The 20172-nt window shown below is 39.1% G+C and overlaps 1 protein-coding gene across 49 annotated transcripts in view; it reads left to right on the top strand.

The window, feature by feature from the left end:
• RIMS1 (regulating synaptic membrane exocytosis 1) overlaps positions 1-20172 on the top strand; it is a 335886-nt gene that overhangs the window by 159610 nt on the left and 156104 nt on the right. Inside the window, exon 1 of one of the 49 annotated variants that reach the window (XM_049817968.1) lies at positions 15544-15645. The exons of the other annotated variants lie outside the window; for them this stretch is intronic. Coding sequence (XP_049673925.1) covers positions 15594-15645 — 52 coding nt within the window. The 5' untranslated portion in view covers positions 15544-15593. Of the gene's footprint in view, positions 1-15543; positions 15646-20172 lie in introns of those variants that run through there. 49 annotated transcript variants of the gene reach the window in all.

Genomic DNA, 20172 nt, shown 5'->3' on the forward strand with positions numbered 1-20172 from the left:
GTAACTTCTTTGATCCCGTGATGGATACAAGAGCTATTCTAGGTGTGTGTCATGCAGTCTTTGAAGCTGGAAGATAAAATAGTGTTGGAAATCAGAATGATGTGAGGAGGTACTGAAAGCTGCTCATGTACTTTTATGTAAACAGATGAGTTAATGGTTTCACATTTTGCTTACTCATTGTTCATATTTGCCTAAATGTGTATTTTGTTCACACTGCTTAGGCTTGAAAATATGTCTGATACTCGCATATTGTTAGCAAAATGGTAAAAAGCTAAGTAAAACTCACTTCGTATACTTGCTAATGGATTTAATTGGGAGTGAGGAGAGCATGGTGGAGTTGGAGCCTTGTTTGAAAAAACCTCCTGAGATGACATTCTGATTTCTTTCAGTGAAGACGTGAATGTTTAATTCATAATGCCTTTCTTACGGGACAGAACAACCCAGTTTCATTCTTATGACATTACCCTTCTGGTTAGAAAGTGTTAGGGGCAGGGATCTTGTTGGGATCTTGGTGTACGTGCAGGTGTGAAGCAGGGGGGGTGTAGTGACCGGGAGGAGTAGACCTGAGGGTCAGCAGGAGAAAGGGATGCTGTGGTTTGCAGACGAACGTGTCGGCGCTGGCCCAGCCCCAGGAGGAGAGGATCCCACCCCTTCCTCCATCCTCCTCTGGTGTCTCCAGTGCCACTTTGGGTGCTCATGCTTGAGGGTGCTTCCAGGGGAAGGAGAGCATAAATTAAATCCCTGCCCCGGTGATGTCTTCCAAGTGCTAGAGCATTGCTGGCAAGGAGGGTACCTTTTGGGCTGAGAGAGAAACCACATGTGTGCGGTAGGGTGTATAAATGGACCAAAAGAAAACATCAGGAAAAGGCTATAGGAAAGAGGAGGCTGGTTTTAAATGGTTTTAACTAAGTGTTTTCACTGAGGTATTTTAAATGTGGAGTGTAGGCAAGTCAAGTTGTACTGTAACATCTGCTAGCATATTTTAACATCTGTTTGTGTGGAGAGTTGGGCATGGAGTTTTAAAAGAGCTGAATTTGTTTAAAAATGTGGCAGAGCTTTGACTTAGCGTAAAATAAAATAACCTTGCTAAGAAGATTGTTAGTTCTTAGGAATTAGTTCCAATTTATCTTCTATTTCTTGTGCAATAATTTGGATCTAAATCTGGATCTAAATAAAAACATAATCTAAAATGGCTCTAGTTTCAGAATTTTGGTCAGTGCTAACGTTATTCAATGCTATCCATACTCAGTGCTTTTGAGTAGCTGAAATTATTTACAGTGCTTATGAAGCTGTAAGTAAGTGCTTGTTAAATCAGTGTTGGGCAGTAAGAAATCTGTTTTGTGTACATGGAGTTATGTATAGTACATACATGTATATGCAAATTAAATAAGATGAGCGCGAGTGGGGAAAAAAGTCATAGTGTTGCCAAGAAATCGAGCATTTCACTGAGATATGTAACCATATAAATGGAGATGTCATGAAAGATATGTGGCTGAATTCTCCTTTAAAACCCTAATAAAGCCCTTTCTCTAGTTTACCTTAAGAAGGTTGTGAACATGCTGGAGGGAGTTTGCAGGAGAGCGATGAGATTGACTGAGGTCTAGACAACATGATATGTAAGGAAAGGTCGGATGGATTGGGGTTGAATAGTCTAGAAAAGAAAGAAAGAAAAAAAGGAAAAAAAAAAAAGGGGTGGGGGAAGGCAGGGAGGTCAGATTATCCTTAACTCAAAGTTAAGGATAATTGTAATCATAATTTCTTACTCAGTTGAAATAGAGGATTCCTAGAAAATTGATTTCTTCATAGCCTGCACTGAAACGGCTCTATGTGAGAAATACTGCTGTTGTTCCTGTGGCAGGCTCTTGGCCAAGATGGGGAAATCTGGGGCTAAATTCATGGAACTCCTGACTGTAGCTTATCTCTTTTTTGTCACCCTTTAAGTAATATCTGATAGCCATTTCCAGTACAAAGTTTTGTAACAACAATCTGGTTTTTGAAAAGGAAAAGAGAAATGTGCGTTTTGATTTATCAAGAGACATGGAAGAAATGGATGTCACACTGTTAAATCTTGAGTTCTTTCTTACATCTCTGGCAGTTGGCAAGGCATTATGTTTTGCTTCTACTAGCATTCTCTGTCTTCTCTGTTCCTTGATTTTCACGTTCATTACTTTATTAATTGTTTGTTCTTTGTCGCTTACCTTTCTCCTGCACATTTAAATAAAATAGCAACAAATTTGTCCTACTAGTAATTTGTCTAGTAGTAAAATGAGTATTGTCATTACAAAAAGAGGGATACTAAAGCAGGGAGGAATTAGGATCATATGTTCAGAAAGTCTTAACACCTGACAAGCAGGGTAGCTTTAATTTCAGGAGCTGGGAGAGTGTTTGGACCTGTAGAGAAACCCAACACTTCTCTAGGTTTCTCCATGGAAGACCAATTCTCAAGAACGTTCAGCAGTCAGGTTTTATTCCATACAGAAATCATTGGAGGTAGCAGGTGCAAGAAGAGAGGTGGGAGCTGTGGGCCATGGAGCACTTTTTAATGGTCTAAGAAGGTGCTGAGAGGTTTTGAAAAAATTACCCTAATTTTAGCTGCTGAGCACTTTTCAAAATGTAGCTATGCAGTGAACTGAAGTTAAAACTCAGCTAGCCTGAAATGTGGCATGGTGTTAATAGGCAGAGGATGTTCCTTTCCCCCACTTTGTCCTACTGTTGAGCATTTTGTATATGCATATATTTTTTGTATAACATCAAAGTTATGTGAACTGCTACTCAGGATTTACTGTTATTCTTTTGATCTGAGAGCTTAGAGGAAAAGGTAAACTGTGAAGGATGAACCAAACTGTGTTTGGTAAAGCTGTGTAACTGTGAATGGTCTGTACAGCATATTGAAGGGTGAGTTTAGGTCTTGGGACTGAATTCCAAACCTTTGGTTTTTTCCACCTGTATGGGGAAGCTGCCTCCCTTTGGGTGAAAAATGAAATCCTGTCAAAGAAAAAGGTAAATTAATTATTGGCTTATTATAGAATAATACATATACTTTTATTAATTTTAGAGTTAATTTTAGTTAATTATAGAGTTAACTAGGAGCAAACAAGCATCTGATTCTGTTATTTTCTGAAAAAGTTCATTCTGTTTCCTTTTCTTAGTTACAGGGATTCAGGGTATTCATTCTGATCATCCTATTGACCCCAAACATAGGGGTTATACCATATGGTACTGAGGATTATTGCTTAGTATTTTCTGTTACTATTTGTCTGATATCTTTGATACCTTTTTTTGCTTATAATAATGCACTTAATTACTGTAATACACAGGAACCATTCCAGTTTCTTTCTTCCAGCACAAATTTGAGTAGATAGACTGGCCTATTTGAGCTTTCTATGTGCTGATAAATGGCCTCTAGGAAAAACTTGTGTCAGAAGGAAGGTTAATAATTTTGAAAAGTCTGTGTTTCCTTTGACTAAATATGCACGGTTTCATCCTGTTCCTGTCCATTCTGCTTTTTTCATTCTTTCTTACTCCTTCTGTAATGCATATGAACTTCAAAATCAGGGACTCCCTACCTACACTTCGGAATCACTGAAGTTGATTCTTGTCTCCATTTCACCTGTGATACCAAGCACAAGAGTTATGTTTTCAAATGTGCACATCTCACATGGACGCATTGGCTATATTTGCTGTACTAGTAAGTTAAACAGCCATTCTTTGACATCTTTGGCCAAGTAACAAAACACATCTCATTTCCATATGATGAAGCTCTTGTATTCATCAAGAGAAAGGCTGCATGGAAGCTGTCTGTTAGGATTTATTCTTGGCATGTCTTCTGCCTAGAAATAAACAGGAGGGTGCTAACTGATCCAGGGCACAACTGTTCCAGGGGTTACTCTGACAGTAGAGCAAGAAAGGCAATCCATTTGGCACTGTCTAATACACTGGTATAAATGTAGTCCCTGTTTCTTATTTGTTCGTCTGCCCGTTTTCTTGACTTGCATTTAAATTGCAAGTTCAGTGGAGTCTGGCATTTCTTTTTGTACAGTGCCTAACTTGTTAGATTTCAGTCCATGACTGAGACTCCAACTTGCCTTGATGATAATAAAATAGTTTTGCTTATTTAATGCAAAGACATGTCATTAGTAGGCAACCTTTTCTTCTGTTATCAGCATCCAGCAGAATTCCAGATTACTGTCAAGTAATTACTGTCAAGAATACTGTCCTCTGGCACACTTGCATTTTCTTGTGGCTAACTGTGGGTTGCCTACCACAGGGGATTCAACTGAGCTAAGATTCACGTTCTCACTCCCTATTAATTAGCTAAATTACCCTTTTGTTTGCCTGCTTGCTTTTCCCATCAGGTAACAAAATGATTCATGTATGTATACTGCTACCGTTTATAAAGACATAGTGGAGCTATTTGTTTTCATATAAAAAGACCAGATTTCCCGACCTTACAGCCTTTTTCAGCCTTTGGGTTGGGTTTTTTTTCAGTTTGGGTTCTTTTTGGTGGTGGTTTTTTTTTTTGTTTTTTTGAGTTTTGACTGATGGAGCCACCACTAAAGGATATGACAGCTTGACAGTTGTGTGCATGGGACCTTGCTGCTCTATTCATTCTTCATTAGTTACTGCCCTCCACCCCCTGCCCCCAAGTTTTTAAGACCTTAATGGAATGGTTCTGATAACTGATCACGTTGCTTTTCTGGCCCAAGCAAAGGAATTTTCTAAGGTTTTAGTTCAAAGGGAGATGGGAGTTTTGTTTTGGCTTGCCCCTCAGCTTGAAGATGTATAAGGACAGGGCAGATTTTTACATTTTTATTTTCAGCTTGATAGTTGTTTTTGTCTTCTCTGCATAAGTTTGCTGTGAGAATAGAAAGTCTGTGAGCAGGATATGCACAATGTAAGGCAACAGTGATTATTTGTTGGCTAACGCATGTAGTCGACAGCTAGGAGCTACATGCTGCTAGCCTAACTGTTCTAAGTTCACTGCCTCCTTCTGCAGACACCCAACTGCTCTAAATATTAAGAGAGTTGAATAAGTTACATTTTGAGGTGCTCTGACACTTGAAATCTCTGTATTTGTACATGTTTAGCTTCTTAAAAATATCTCTCTTGTGCATGAGTCTCTAAGCTCATTCCCTGGACTGACTGCAAAAATAGCATATGAAGAGCTTTCTAATTGTTAAACACTTTCAACCTTGGAGGTATTTTGTAAGAGCGTAAGTCTCGGAAATGCTGTGATACTATGCATTAAATGCATACCTACAGCAGCATTTTTTTGACACCCTTAGTATTAAATATTTTATTATACTTTCTTTCCAGCCATGAAGCAACTTCAAATAATACATGTTATTTAGAATATTTTCTTTTCACATTTGCTTCCTGTCTGTAAACACGACCTTTTCTATTTTAGAAAAGCAAATATCAGCATTCTTTACTTTGTGACTTGTAGCTTTGCTGTACCTTATATGCAAATTGGACCAAGTCTGACTTGATCCGTTGAGCAAGTCTAGAAATGTGCAGGGGCAGTGTGGCTCATCTAAACTTCCCAAATCCAAGTAATGCCTTTGAAGGGAAGGGGGGCTGGTATTGGAACATTAGACTGGAAAGGGTGTTTAACTTAATGTGTATTGTATGCTTCACTTGGGCCACAGCTAATGTGGGGTTATTTTGCAATCATAAATGCAAGTCTGTAAAGAATTCAAGCATATGTTTAACTTTCATTACATAGAGGTTTTAATTGCACATAGGGTCCTAACTTAATATATTTATGGTATTAGTTGTGGGAGCTGTGTGTGGTGGAGGAATAAGTAAAATGGTTATATTCCTTGGCTACTTTTCAGTCATATGTGTAATTTAAGACAAAATGTTTTCAGACATGTAGCAAGGAGAAATGAAGCACATCACACATACATCTGATTTTAACTCACATGTATTTTATGTTTTAATTGTATACATTAATTTCTAGAATGTAAAGTTCCAGTTTTTGAAACCTAGTCCTCACTTTGGTAATTCTTTCCTCTGCAATAAGAACTTCAGTTCTAATTAGTTATTCTCAAAATGATTGTTGGAAAAACATTGTATTTAAAGCAATTTGGTCATGTTGTTATACTAGTTTTCTAAAGTATGTAAGTTCTTGTTATTCTTTGGAATTGCCATGAAATAGCCTTGGGCAGACTTGAGGGCACACACTTTTTTTCCCCTCTAAAAATCAGTGGTGCTCTAGATTTGTTTAGTTGTCCTTCACACAGTAGGAGTGGCTTTCTGAATCACACCTGAGCTTTGAAATTGACTCTTACACTAGGCAAGAGTCAGTGTATATGTTTTAATGGTTGGCTTTTTATTCGTTTGGTTCTCTTAGTGAAAATGTAAGATATCTTTTCACTGGAAACGTAAACTCAAATATGAAGGTAACTTCAACTGTAAATTCAAATGAACAATCTCTAAAACTTTACCATTCTTATTTAAGTTTATTAACTAAATAGAATAAATAAGCTAATAATTAAAAAAATAAAAATATTTACTTACTTGTATGGACTTAACTACATTAAACTTTCATGAAGTTTTATTTCATTTTTGGAGATTATTTTTATGTTATGCTATTAAAAGAGCTAGGTGCTAAGAATTTATTTTGCTGTGTTGCTCAGAGAAAAAGCAAGCATCACATGTGGCTCTCTTTAACCTATTAGGCCACATGTTCTTAACCATCAAAATTGTGCTTAATGAGCCGCTAGATGGAGCAGTCAAATCTAACTTTGATCTATCAAACTGTTTATGTAAGACAATTTTTCTCTTAGCAAGGAGAGAGTCTGGAAATGCAGGCACACCTTCCTACTAGAACTGGTAATTTTTAAACCTTTTTCAGATCTTCTCTCCATGTGCGTTTTTCTGTAGGCAGATTGACATTGTCCTGTAGGTTCAGTGTCAGAGATGGTGTATGGAATCTATTCCGGATATGGAAATGACACTGACAAGTATAGCTCAACGGAAGCAGTTATTCTTTACATGAGTCCTATCATTAGAAAAAAATAAACATAGAAAGGAAAAGGTACTCTTTTTGGGGGGATCATGAGCCAGGTTTTCAAAAATTTTGGGAAGCTTAGAGATACCCATTTACAGATGACTGTATGTTTGTGCTTAAGAAACCTTGCAGATACTTCTGGTGAAGTCGCATATTTTGTTCCTGCTTACCCAAATCACATTTCTTTTCAGCCTATTTTTTTCTGTGATCTAATGCATAAGAAACACCTGGTTAGTGAGAGCACACGGTGTTATCTGCTTCAGGAATGCTGCAGTAAAGTAGGTGCAGGAGCAGAAAGAAAAGATACAATAGTTTATGTGAATGCTTTCATATTCTTTGTTTTATTGTCACTTCCTAATATTAGCTGGATGAGTTTTTTTTGGGGGGGTCGTACATGCTTGTGAATGTATAAATAAACGTTTATATGGATTAGAATGAATGTGCACAATTAGAAGGCATGTGTGCATTCTAATACATCTGTTGCTTTTCAATACTTCAGGTGTCATGACGTGTACTTGTAGGGCACCATCCCAGAGTGGTGTTAGAGACAGTGGATAGAGACCTATGTGTGAATATAAAATTCTGCAGATTTTTGTTTTATTCTTTGCCTTTGTAAAGTATTTGAAAGTCAGACTCTTCTGCATTAAAGATTATCAGCAGGTGTTACAAGAGAAGAAATGCCATTCTGAAGCAGCTGGGTACAGTCCCTGGAGCGCCTCAGCCCTGCTCCCACATCTCAGGTGGGAATTGCAAATCCTGGCATGGGGCTCCTGTGAGTTTTGGGGAGGAGTGACAGATAACTTTGCAGAGCAGGGGGCTCATGCTGTGCAAAGCAGTGCTCCTCAACTGACTCGCTTTAACCCATGTGCAGTTTATTCATATAGTTCTCACCTGGATTGTGAGATGAGCAAAAACCTCTGCTCAGGCAGTGAATGCTAATCAGTGCCATGAACTGAGGGCTAGTGAGCAGCCAGGTTTTTTTTTTTTCCAACTCCCCATGGTCCTGGGTCTCTCAGAGGTATAATGCAGGTTCCTGCCTGTCATGCTCCAGAGCTCTACCACAGCAAATCGGTGTAAGTTTACCTCAAAAAACATGGGATGCTAGCTACTTTGGTATTCTTTATGGGCTCAGATTTTACTTAAAATATAGTATAAAAGTGACTTGCACTTACAGATAAAACTGAACCTCACAAAAGCAACTCACAAATACAAATTTAGATAGATGTAGATTTGCAAAACTTTCTGGTGTTTGCTGTTTCTGCCAATTTGTATGTAACACATTGAACCTTGTCAGGGTACCCAGGTTGGTTCAGTTATCTCCCATGGGGCACGTGTAATGGATTTGCCAGTAGTGGAATTGTCATCATCTTGAAGCAGAGACTGTTGGTGGGAGGGCAAAACAGCTCCCTGGGAATGAGAACTGAACTGAACACTTAAGAATAAATCCAGTTGTGTTGCTGCAGGCTCTTTTCCACACAAAAAAATTGCCCTGAAATCAGTTATACAAAAAGTTGATTCATCTGTTCCTGTTACCCAGTTTTAAATCCCGGTGCCAAGGAAGTCTTCGGGAATGGCTATTCCTACAAGCCATTGAAAGGAGATGCTTAGGAAAACATTAATTTTTGCCAGTGAGCAGATTTCTTCTTCTTTTTTTTTTTTTAACGAACAAATGTACCATTTACATTTTGACTTCTCTTCAAATGTTTCCTTTAAAATTCTAATCTATCAGCATCCTTTTCCGTGAAAAGAAAAAAGCTACGACAACAAATAATGATATTAACTGATGTCTGACAATACACTTTAAGCTATCTGTGCTATTGTGGACCTAATCTTAATTTGACCTGGAAAATTATTATGAGGATTAGGAATGAATTTTCTGGCAATGCTTAAACAAACAACACGGTCAGCATTAAGCCCTGCGTTTAGATGTGTGGTTTTATTTTTTCTGTTTGGATGGTATATAACATTTTTAAAGTAATAGAAAATGCTGTTTAATAGAGGTCGACCTTTTGAAATAGTTGGTGTGTATGGTACTGCTGCTCTAATTTCTCATTTTAATCTGAAATTTTTAAAATTAAAGGATCTGGGAGGAATCTGACTTGTAGGAGGAATTGGAAATTAAACCATGTCTATGCAGATTTAGGCAGTAAGGAAAAAAATAGGAGTGAATGTGAATTAAGTTGACAAAGGTGTCCTGAAATAGAGAAATAGAATGAATTAGTCTATCACCCTTGGCTGTATAACCTTTCAGTCACAGCCTATACATGAATCAGTTCAGGGCATGCATTGTCTTTTGTTTTGTAATGTGGGGCAAAAAGAGTTTTGGAAGGGAAAAAAAAAAAAGAATTGTTTTAAGGAATTTTGGTAAGCTGATGTGGCTGAATTAAATAAGAAGCTGTAATGATATTGCAGCTGTAGGTTGAATCTCCTATTTTTGCTGCAGCCCAGGTTTGAAGATGATACTTTTTGCTTGGCTTGTCTTTTGGCAGGAAAACTCAGGCACAGATTAGATGCCTGCAGTCTCTTCCTACAGGTAGTAACATTGAATTGATTTGAGCAGTTCAGTGCTGTGAGTTCAAGCCTGTACCTGAGCATGGTTATCAAAGGTAGTGCTGTCATACCACCACTTCATCCCAGCTTACCCTGCATCAGGCAGGTGAGAGACTTTGAATATGGGTCTTCCACATCCATCGTGCTGTAGGGCATGAGACTTGGGAGAAATCTGTCTCTATGGAGATAGTAACACAACAACTAGAGATAATGGTTAAAGTTGGGAACAAAAGGAATATTTTGATACTCTTGGTCAGTAATTTGAAGAGTCAGTGGCTGCATATCTGTCACCGTTTCACTGAAAACATCTGGCTTTGGTTAGCAATTGAATGACTGAGCAAATTGTTTGAATTAGGGTTTGGTTAAGACCACCTTTGGCTCTGAAAAAGGCTGTCCAGCAGATCTTTTATAGATATCGTAAGTAAATTTGTTAAGTACTACCCTTGTCACAAAGAAAAATACTCTACAAAATCTCTTTTCATACAGAGGTCAGTTCATCATCCTGTGATGTCAGAGGAAGTCCGAAGTTATATGTAAATCTGACAGTGCAGCACTGATGTTCTCTGTCTTGATGTCAGTAGATCCTCCTCAGCCAAGGCCAATTGTCAAAATGATCAGCTGGAGGAGATGTTGGCTTTTTTTAATAGATGAAGTAAATAAGATAAACACATTGCAAAATTACTGGATCATGATGGTTGGATAGCAAAGTTCTCAGCCACTACATCTATGGGATTGAAGGCCCAACTCAGATTTTCTAGTGTGAGCATTCTTCTTGTCACTTTCAATTTTACTGTCATTATCGTCTTCCTCCAATGAGTCAAGAACAATATCAAGTCAATCGGGGTGGAGGATGGGGAAACAGAATATTGGTGGCAGCACAGCACTAAACAATTGACAGCAGAACTTGGAAATGATGGATACAGGAGCAATAGATAGCGGGGTGTTTCTTTACCGGCTCTTGCATACCTGTGTGCTCGAAGGGGTTCCTATCATTTGGTTGTGCAGCAATGCTCCCCTGTCTTCCATCAGTCTTCCAGTCTGCTGCAAAATGGTGGGTGAAGTTCTGTAAAACTGCCCTACAGGACCTTTAGGACCAGCGTGGTAAAGTCACTTGTCTGGGATGTCAGTGGGAGGCACGCCATAGCTTCCTCCCGATGTCTGTGTTTACATTGTGTTTTTCAGACAGATGCCAAGTTACTTCACTTCCACTTTGCATTGTCTCGGATCAAGGTTTGAACGAAAAGCTGTGGGGTAATGACAGCATGACATTGATTTAGCCCAAGCTAAATAAAAGGCCAAACTTATTAGCTCCGGTATGTCCCTCTGTTGATGTGACTACATCATTTCTGCTTTAGTGCTTTTGGTTTTTGCCAGCTGGCCACGAATATAAACAGAATATGCTCATGCCTGAATGGAAAGGAACGTTGATGAGCTATAACAAGTTCAATGGGTGTTTGAGGGCAGACATTGCTTTTAGGACCATGTGTCTCTTTCACCACAGTCTTCTCAGTTCTTAACATCTGTTTTTTCTCACTAGTTATAAGAAATGACAGGCCGAGCTATGTCAATCTGTTGAAAAGAAAACCACTTCTGTGTGTATGGATATATGTATTTGTATATTTATATATAGAAGTCTTCCTCTTGTAAATGGTAAATGGTCAACAACTGTCTTTGACAAAGAATCTGAAAAATACTCAGTCCTCTTCACTCGGCAATACTTCACTGAAGATAAGACACACTTAACGTTGCACAAGTACACAGTCAACAGAAGTGTTTTAATTAGCTCAGTGTCAGCCAACCTCTGCACTTAAGCCCAGCAGAAGAAAGCACGTTTTCCTTACTGAGTTTAATTCTGGATGCATAGCCAAAGGCTACATCCAAGTTTTCTATGATCCCAGGAGAGCATTTTGTGGTCTGGAGTGCTGCTAGCTGAGGAAAGGAAAGCCTTGGTTCCTCCCCATAAATCTTTGTTCTGATACTTTTTTGCATATCTCACATTTCACCATGAGTTGAACTGCAGTCCTTTGACCATCACTTGAGTCAAGTGGTTACGTCAGTTTTCCACCCACCTCGTAGTTCACCAATTAATTCATATCTCTCTGATTTGGCTACAAGGATATTGTGAGAGACTTGGTTGAAAGCCTTGCTATAGTTTCGTTAAACAACGTCTGCTGCTCTCCCCTTGTCTGCAGATCCAGAAATCATGTTAGTTGGGCATGATTTGCCTTTGGTAAAGCTATGCTGATGGCTCCCAGTCACCTTCTTGGCCTTCATGTGCTCAGGACTGCCTTCCAGAAGGATTTGCTCCATAACCTTCCTAGGGACTCAGGTTAGCCTTCCCAGTTGGTGATTTCCCAGGTCCTTTTTCTTGCCTTCCTTGGAGAGGTGTGACGTTTGCCTTGTCCAGTCACTGTGAATCTCCCTCAATAGCCAGGACCTTTTGAAGTGGATCAGGCATGGCCAGAGTACAAAATGTCACATACAATACCTAATATTGTATCTAAGACTCTTGCAATTGTATTAGAATCTCTTCTCCACTGTAACTTGGTTTTGATGTCTGGAGACAGTAACATGGATCTTTTCTGTTGTTTCTTTTATTTCCTAAACTAAATTCCAACTTAAAGCATAGGTTTTTTTCCTTGAATTGCCCTTTCTGTGCTACTGAATTAGGCTTGGGACTATTCTCTGGCTTTCTTTTTTCAAAAAACATGTTGTAAAACTTTTGCTTTAGAGGAATGCTGCCTTTTCACCCAGGCATAAAACTGAATAGTATGTTTAATGCTTGGAATTTAACGTCTTAAAACTTGACAACTGGTAGGGTTGGGTATCTGTGTGAGATTGTTCAATGATCTTAGGAAGTTTTACAAATGCAGGACTATCATACACGGATTAAGATCTAGAACAATTATTAGCAGGAAGATTATGGAGGAGTTAAAATATGATGGTCAAAATCTAAGTATCAGATACACAGTGTAGTGTGCCTCAGAGAATATTGGCAGTAAAATAATTTGCAAGGGTAAAAACTTCCTGAAATTACATAGGCAATGTTATCCAAAGCAAAGGCTGAAAGTGTGCTATAACTTAATAATGTATTTTTACTAGGACAACTGAATGGTAACTAGATTTCCAGTTAGTTTCCTACTGCCTTTCTACTATTAATGGATGTAAAAGTAAATAAACCATCAGTGTTTGATTCTCAAACTGTCAGATGAGCCTTTGGGGCAGCCAGAAAGGCTCTATTTGACTGGGGCTGGGTGGAGTGAAAAGCACCCTTAGGGGTGTGCAGTGCATAATGGAGTTGGTGGCACTGTCCTTTCCTGCAAAATGCCCTTTCTGACCTCAGAAAGCTCTTCTGTTACTCCTCTCTACTGTTACTTCTCCGAAAATACTTGCAGACACCTCTACCATCTAAAGCTGAAGCTGTTAGCAGGGCTTGGGCAGATCTCGTGGCTAGCGAGAGCGGTGGGTAATACTGGTGTTGAGGACTGCCTGATGTGGGGACGGAGCAGGGAGAGGTTGCACGTATCTGGCACACTGGGGAATGGGAGGCAGTGAGAGCTTCAACAACACCATGGGGCACAAACAACCTTTCTAAATGCATTTGCGAGAACAGTTTATTTGCTTTTTCACAAACACATGTATGCTGTAGCAATGAAAGGAACATTTTTTAAAAAGTTAGAAAACAAGCCCCATATAGTGCAGTCTCGTTTAAAAGTTCTGAGGTTGTAGCAAGTAAATATTTTTTCATCTGTTGAGGTGGGCCGTGGCAAAATCCGCTGCCTTGTTTAGTATGTGCTGCAAGGAGAGGTGAGCGTTCAGGATCCAGGTGAGGTATGTTCTGAAAGTGAAGCAAAGCCCTCAATGCCAGCCCTGGCAGAACAGGAGGATGTCCTTCAAGGAGTAGTACAGAAGGGTCACTGGGAGAGCAGATGTTCTGTGCAAGCACTGGGCACTTGGATAGTCTGTCTTTTGTCCCTTTTGCAAGAAGTGTTCTCCAGCTTTAGGGGAAAGCTGGGTTTATGTTCCCTGGTCAGTAGATGTCCAATCATTTTCTTTTGGAGTATATGAAGCCTGGACATTGTCCTCCTCCAAAGAATCATCTCCTAATGAGGACATATCATAGAATCATAGAATGATTTGGGTTGGAAGGGACCTTAAAGACCATCCAGGTCCAATCACCCCTGCCGTGGGCAGGGACACCTTCCACCAGACCAGGTTGCTCCAAGCCCCATCCGACCTGGCCTTGGACACTGCCAGGGATGGGGCAGCCACAGCCCCTCTGGGCAACCTGTGCCAGTGCCTCACCACCCTCACAGTGAAGGATTTCTTCCTAATATCTAATCTAAATTTACACTCTTTCAGTTTAAAAGCGTTACCCCTTGTCCTATCGCTACACTCCCTGTTAAAGAGTCCCTCCCCATCTTTCCTGTAGACCCCCTTTAGGTACTGGCAGGCTGCTATAAGGTCTCTCTGGAGCCTTCTTTTCTCCAGGCTGAAGAACCCCGACTTTCAGCCTGTCTTCATAAGAGAGGTGCTCCATCCCTCTGATCATCTTCGTGTCCCTCCTCTGGACCCGCTCCAACAGGTCCATGTCCTTCTCGTGTTGGGGACCCCAGAGCTGGATGCAGAACTGCAGGTGGGGTCTCACCAGAGCGGAGCAGAGGGGCAGAATCCCCTCCCTCGACCTGCTGGTCACATGCCAGTGAAAAGAGCAGATGGTGACAGTTGTGTTTATCTTTCTGCTGATACTGTGGTACTGGGGACACTGAAGGTCAGCAGTGGCCGGGGATGTGAGCTGTGGCTTTTGCTATTGACTGACAGGTGAGATGTGCTGTGAAAGGCAGCATTCAGTACCTTGGTTCTGATCATGTGATCCAGAATTACAGTGGAACAACTTGATTAAAAGTGTATTTTCATTATTACTAATAGATCTGTATCTTATTAAAGACGAAAGAACCGTAAGCTCTCGTTAGCTTAATTGTTTACATTTTATCCCTTATAAGCTTCTCTTTGTTTGCTTTGTTTTCTCACATTTTAGTTTCTGAATAGGCAGGTTTATTGTATTTCTGAAGTCCTGCAGTATCTAGATATGCTGCAGAGAAACATATATTTTTACAGAGGAAGACTGTCTGTGCCAAAGAAACAGTTTTATTGTGGTGTGTTTTGGATATGATTACATTACATTAAATTCTTTAGCAAATTTTATTAGCTGTGATTCTCTAATCATCTGGCTTTACCCAAATACGCTGGTGTACATGTTCTGCTTTTCTCTCTTATCTTGAATATGTAATTTGGACTACAAAATGTTATTTCCAGTTTTTTATTTAGAAGATATTTTTCTTATAAAAAATTACTTAATTTGTAAAAAATGGTAATTTTTTTCAAGGGCCATTGTGTTTTCAGTGTGCTAGAAGTAAATCTACAGTTTGGGAAGTTTTACATAACTTAAACCAGCCACATTTGCTTTACACAATTGCTTCATTTATGCAGTTCATTAAAACTTGTTCAGCGCACAGCTGCTGAATATAAATAATAACTGCAGCAGTAGTATTGATTACTTAGGTACCTGAGCTTGTGTCTACTGTTGGTTTAAAGCACTAAGAAACTTCTTTCCTGTTCTATCTAGAGAGGAAGGAGCTTTTTTTTCCCATCTCGTTTCCTGAGGATTGTTAATTCTGGATTCCTAAAATCATTAACTCCTTCTAGAGACTGAAACTCCTTGTCATTGCAGCGAACGTGTATGAACTAATGCAGTAATCGATGCTTGCACTACACTGCAGAGATTTGTTTTGATGACAAGAGCTCTCGTAGCACTGTTTGGTGTCACCGGTGTTGAATGTTTGACGCTGCAGAATAATTTGGCTTAGAATCAGGACGCAAGGACCTTAGGGACTTCTCTTATATCGTCTCCTTCACACTGAAGTGGATTTTTGCTTGCATTACGGTTTTGCTACTGTTGCAGGCTGGAATTCAGCAACCTACTAGATGCCAGTTGTGCTCTTTTAACCATTCTCTTGCTGATGCTGCTATGTTTGCTGGGTTTCTTCAGTTTCTACTCCATACATTGCATTCAGGGACAGGTAAATAAGTGGCTATAGAGTGCTGAGGTTTTAGATATAATTTTGTATCTTATATTTTTTTAAAATATATCTTTTTATAAACAGATTTCTTTAATGGTACAGTTTGAGTGGAGATGCTGTGTCCTCTGAATGTAAAGTATTAATTGTAGCAAATATTCAGCTTAAGCAGAGAATAAGGAACCATTTTGCTTGTAAGTCTGTGTTTCAGTTATGTTTATACTTTGAAAGCTCATGTGTCAAATATAATTTGACATTAGTTATGTTATATGGCATGAGCTTTTAAACAAAAATCTGTAATCTGGAAGCACACATCAAAATGTAAATGTGTTTCGGAAAACTAATAATAATATTCCAATTGCATTATGACTTTTGCATTTTGGAGAAGTCATGGATAAAAAATTTATAAATTTACTTCAGGAAATAAATAATAATTCCTGTGTATTATTTCTCTTTGCTAGAAGACAATTGATGTGTCCTCAATCCCCTGAATTGCACTATTGTTAACATCTTTAGCAAGTTCAGAATGAAATATGATTCTGTTACTTTTATTTTTGCATATTATTTTGGGGAAAAAAATCATCAAACCCGTGTACATAGAACAAGTATGTTTGTTTAGCATAATATACATTTATGGTTGTTATAATAATATATGGGTGATAATAAATGTACAGTTGTGCTTATTTTGAATGTTATCTCTGCATCATCATACTGATGCATTGCACTTTCTGAATCAGGGAAGGACATCAGCCCTCTCCTTGCGGGGGTGGGGGGGGGATAATATCTGTATTTGGAATAAGGTCCTCAGCTAAATCGCTTAAAGGATCACAGGGGAAAGCAAGAGGAGGGATTGAAGATTGCAAGTTTCTTAGGGATTATGCAGTATGAGAATAACAGATATCTTTAAAATCTTATATCTAAGTAGATGATAACACTGTCTGCAAAAGTCTTTTTTGAAAAGTAGTCTTTTCACTAGAAGAATTAACCCTAAAGATTGTATGATAGAATAAGTCATGAAAGAAGTTTTATCCTCTCAAATATTACAGCTGTGTTAGTTAACATATATTAAAAAATCCATGTGTGAAATTAATTTCTTTTAGCAGAGTTTAGAGGAGAGTAAGAGTATACCGAGGGCAGAATCTGGAGAGATGCGTTGGAGAAAAAGGGGTTGAGGAGAAATCAGAACAGAGATGGAACTGAAACAGCAGTAGGAATATCAGGAAAACAAGATGCTGCTAAGGTTGGGAAGAGACAATGGTCAGCCTTAGCTCTGTGTGGGGTTTAAAGGATAAGACTGGAGAACACCTTTGGTTAAGATCAAAGCCTTGCACTCTCTCTCACATTTAATAAGTCAGTTGTTTATAGCTACATAAAGAAGGTAAACCCCTGTTTCTTCTTCAGGCTACTCACTGTGGTAGACAGCCTTAAACTGCCTTCCAGAGACCTCTTGCACATCCTGGAATAAGTAGATGAAGAAGGTGAAGTAGGGTGGGATTGAGAAGTATAGAGCTATGACACCCTGCGCTGGCAGAGATTCAAGGCTGTGTTGTGGGCAGTGTCATACCGCAGCACGTCTCTAGCCTTTGGAATAGCATGGAATTGGGAGAATTAAAAGATATTTTAAAAATCACACTAGACCCACATCCCCTGGTCCAGCTTTGGTCTCTCTTGAGGGTGTTTGACTTTTTTGTGTAACAGACTGTAGAGTTATAAAGGATTATTAAACCAGACCATCTCTATCTCTCTGGCCATTAAATTTAACTCATCTCTCCCCCATAACTACATGTCAGTTAAGCTAAATATTCCTCTCTGAAAATTAAACTGTGTGCTGCAAGGAGAGAACGTAAGAGACTGAGCTGTCATCAAGGTCACTGTTACGTCAGGGTGTTGGTTAGGTGCAAGGGTGCCCAGAAGACAAACCATGATACAGAGTAAAGCAAACCCAAAAAACAACAACAACAAAACTTTAACTTTTTCACCAGTTTGACCTTTGGTGGTATTTGGTGGCAAGTAGTAGGCAAGGCACCTGAGCATGGCCTCTGGCCAACCCTGCTAACTCCTCAAGTGCAGGGTAATTTCCAGGTAAACCAAGGTAATAATTTTCAGACAGCAGCCAGGCTTGTACGCTGTCCTCTCCTGTTACCACTGTGATAGGTTATATCCGCCTCATCATCTTCTGCACAGCTGGTCCGTAACTGATTGACCTTCTTTCCCTTTTTCTACACTTGTTTATCCTGGTCTGAGTGTGGAGCCATTTCCTTGTCCATTCTGAACTGGGTCCTCTTTCTTCCAGTTCATTTTTCCAGTTTGTCAGGATAGCTTTGAAGTCTAGTCCTGGTCTCCTGTAACTAGCTATTCCTTTATCCTTGGCGTCTAGTAACCTACAAATCTAAGATGTTTCTGTTTTATTATCTAGAATGGTAATTTGAGTGTTGACTGTTGCTATATGCCAGACAAATGTGACAAACCCTGCTTAATGAATGCTTTGGGGTTTTTTGTTACCAATTTTAGCAGCTTAGAATATGCTTTTCTAAATAGCTTTTTACCTTATGCTAGTTTTATTTAGACACTTTTTCTCGTGTGACTCTAACGTGGCATGCTCATAAACAAAACTCCTGCTCAACTGAAGATATTTGACATCTGCTCTTTGTTACATATCTTACTGCACTGGTAGGAAGTGAAATTGGGTTAATTTATTATTGACAATTTGGGGTTTTTTTTGGTTTTGGTTTTGTATTTTTTTTTTAGATCTTTTCTTATCTTGAAGGTGATTTGTTTTGCTTTAGCATTTTTTCAGGAACTGATATTAAGCTGACTGGTCTGTAATTTCTAGCCTCTCTTCCCCTCCCCTCTCCTTTAAGCCTATGTGCTCTCTTTGCCCTTTCCCAGTTTTGTGGAACTTCATCCATACTCCACCAGTTCTCAAGAAATAATTATTCCTGGCAATGAGGTAGCTTCAGACAGGTCTGTAAATACTCTAGGATGAAGTGAATTAGCCTAGTGTATACTATATCTAAACAGTTTGACCTCTTCCTGCTTTGGCATAACATCTAATTTTTATGCTACAGACATTGTTAACTTGTTGCTATGAGTTTTACTGGAGTTTATTTTTAGGAGAACTTATTTTAAAAAAAAACCAAAACAACTTAGCTGTCTTGCTGTCATTTGCTGATAGAGCCAAATGGTAGCAGACTCTTTCCATGGTATTCTAGAATGACAAATACTTGGTACTAGATACTAAGCACTAGGGATGAAATATTTGCAGAATGATCTCAATTGTTTTTACATTTTGCTGTTTGCATTAAATGTTGTGTTTCGAATTTTGGATAGTGTGCTTCCTGGTACACTATCACTGTAAGTTACTCATAGGCAACTTTCCATTGATTGTTCACCTTCTTCTAGAAAATGAAACATTAATGACTTAGCTGGAAAGTCTTTGACTTAATTTCTCCTTCCTCTGTGTTGGGCTGGTTCTGCTTCTGATGTTGGTGGTATTTCTTCAAATGCTTCCATGATTGCTGGACTCCTTTTGCTGTCGTGGCTGCTTCCTTATTTTCGCTAAGGTTGGGGTGGTTTTGGTTTGTTTTGGTTTTTGGTGGTTGGGTGGTTTTTTTGGTTTTGTTTGGTTGTTTGGTTGTTTTTTTTGTAGAAAGGTTTTGGGTGTTTCTTCTGCTCAGCTTCCTTCCCTTTTTAAAGATCACAAAGTTGATTCACATTCTTAATTATTTCCTTCTTCTGGTGGGAAGCAAAGCTCCACAGGTCCTTTGCTGGTTGCTTTCCTAGTGTCAGTGATCTGTCACTGTGCGTTCCAAGGATTCTTCCTGCAGTATTCCCTTCTGAACTGGAGAAACAAAAGCCTTTAAAACCTCTCATTATCTTCAAATGCAGCACAATGGAGGATTCTGATGAATGCTTATTAAAAAAACCAAACAAAACCAACCATCACCAGGCTCGTCTTCCTAATTTGGTGCTCTGGAGTAGTCCCCATCATGGTACTGCTGAAGTGCTTTTCTCTTTAATCACGATCCAGAGAATTTCATCTGCTGTATTTCTTCCCTGAAAGCTCTGTCCTGAAGCTCAGGATGACCAAGAGCCTTTTATTTCCCTCTTCAGACTTTCTTTTTCATTGTAATATTTGAGATGAATTATCTCCCCCAGTTTTCATGAAAATGAAACCATAACTTTGATTATGAAATATAATCTTCTTATTTCTCAAGGGACTTGTGCAGGTCTGCATGATTGGCTCTGTGTGTGTATGTTGGACAATTAACAGAAAAGTTCACTGTCTTTCTCCCTTCCGATTCCTCTGGTCCTGTGGATAACAAGAAGCCTTGCTCCCAGTTGCTGTTGTTTCTATCAGCATGTTTATAAATACCATGTATTACCTTCTATATCTGAGTAGAAATGCCTTTCTTCTTTCCCCACAGTAGGAGAAAATCTACGTTCAAATAAGCCTCTCTGGGCATAGCCCGTTTTGGTCATCTTATTTGCAGTGGGTGCTAGCAGGGCACGTATCATGATACCTCACTG

This window comes from Accipiter gentilis, chromosome 15 (genome assembly GCF_929443795.1).
Source record: "Accipiter gentilis chromosome 15, bAccGen1.1, whole genome shotgun sequence".
NCBI lineage: Eukaryota > Metazoa > Chordata > Aves > Accipitriformes > Accipitridae > Astur > Astur gentilis.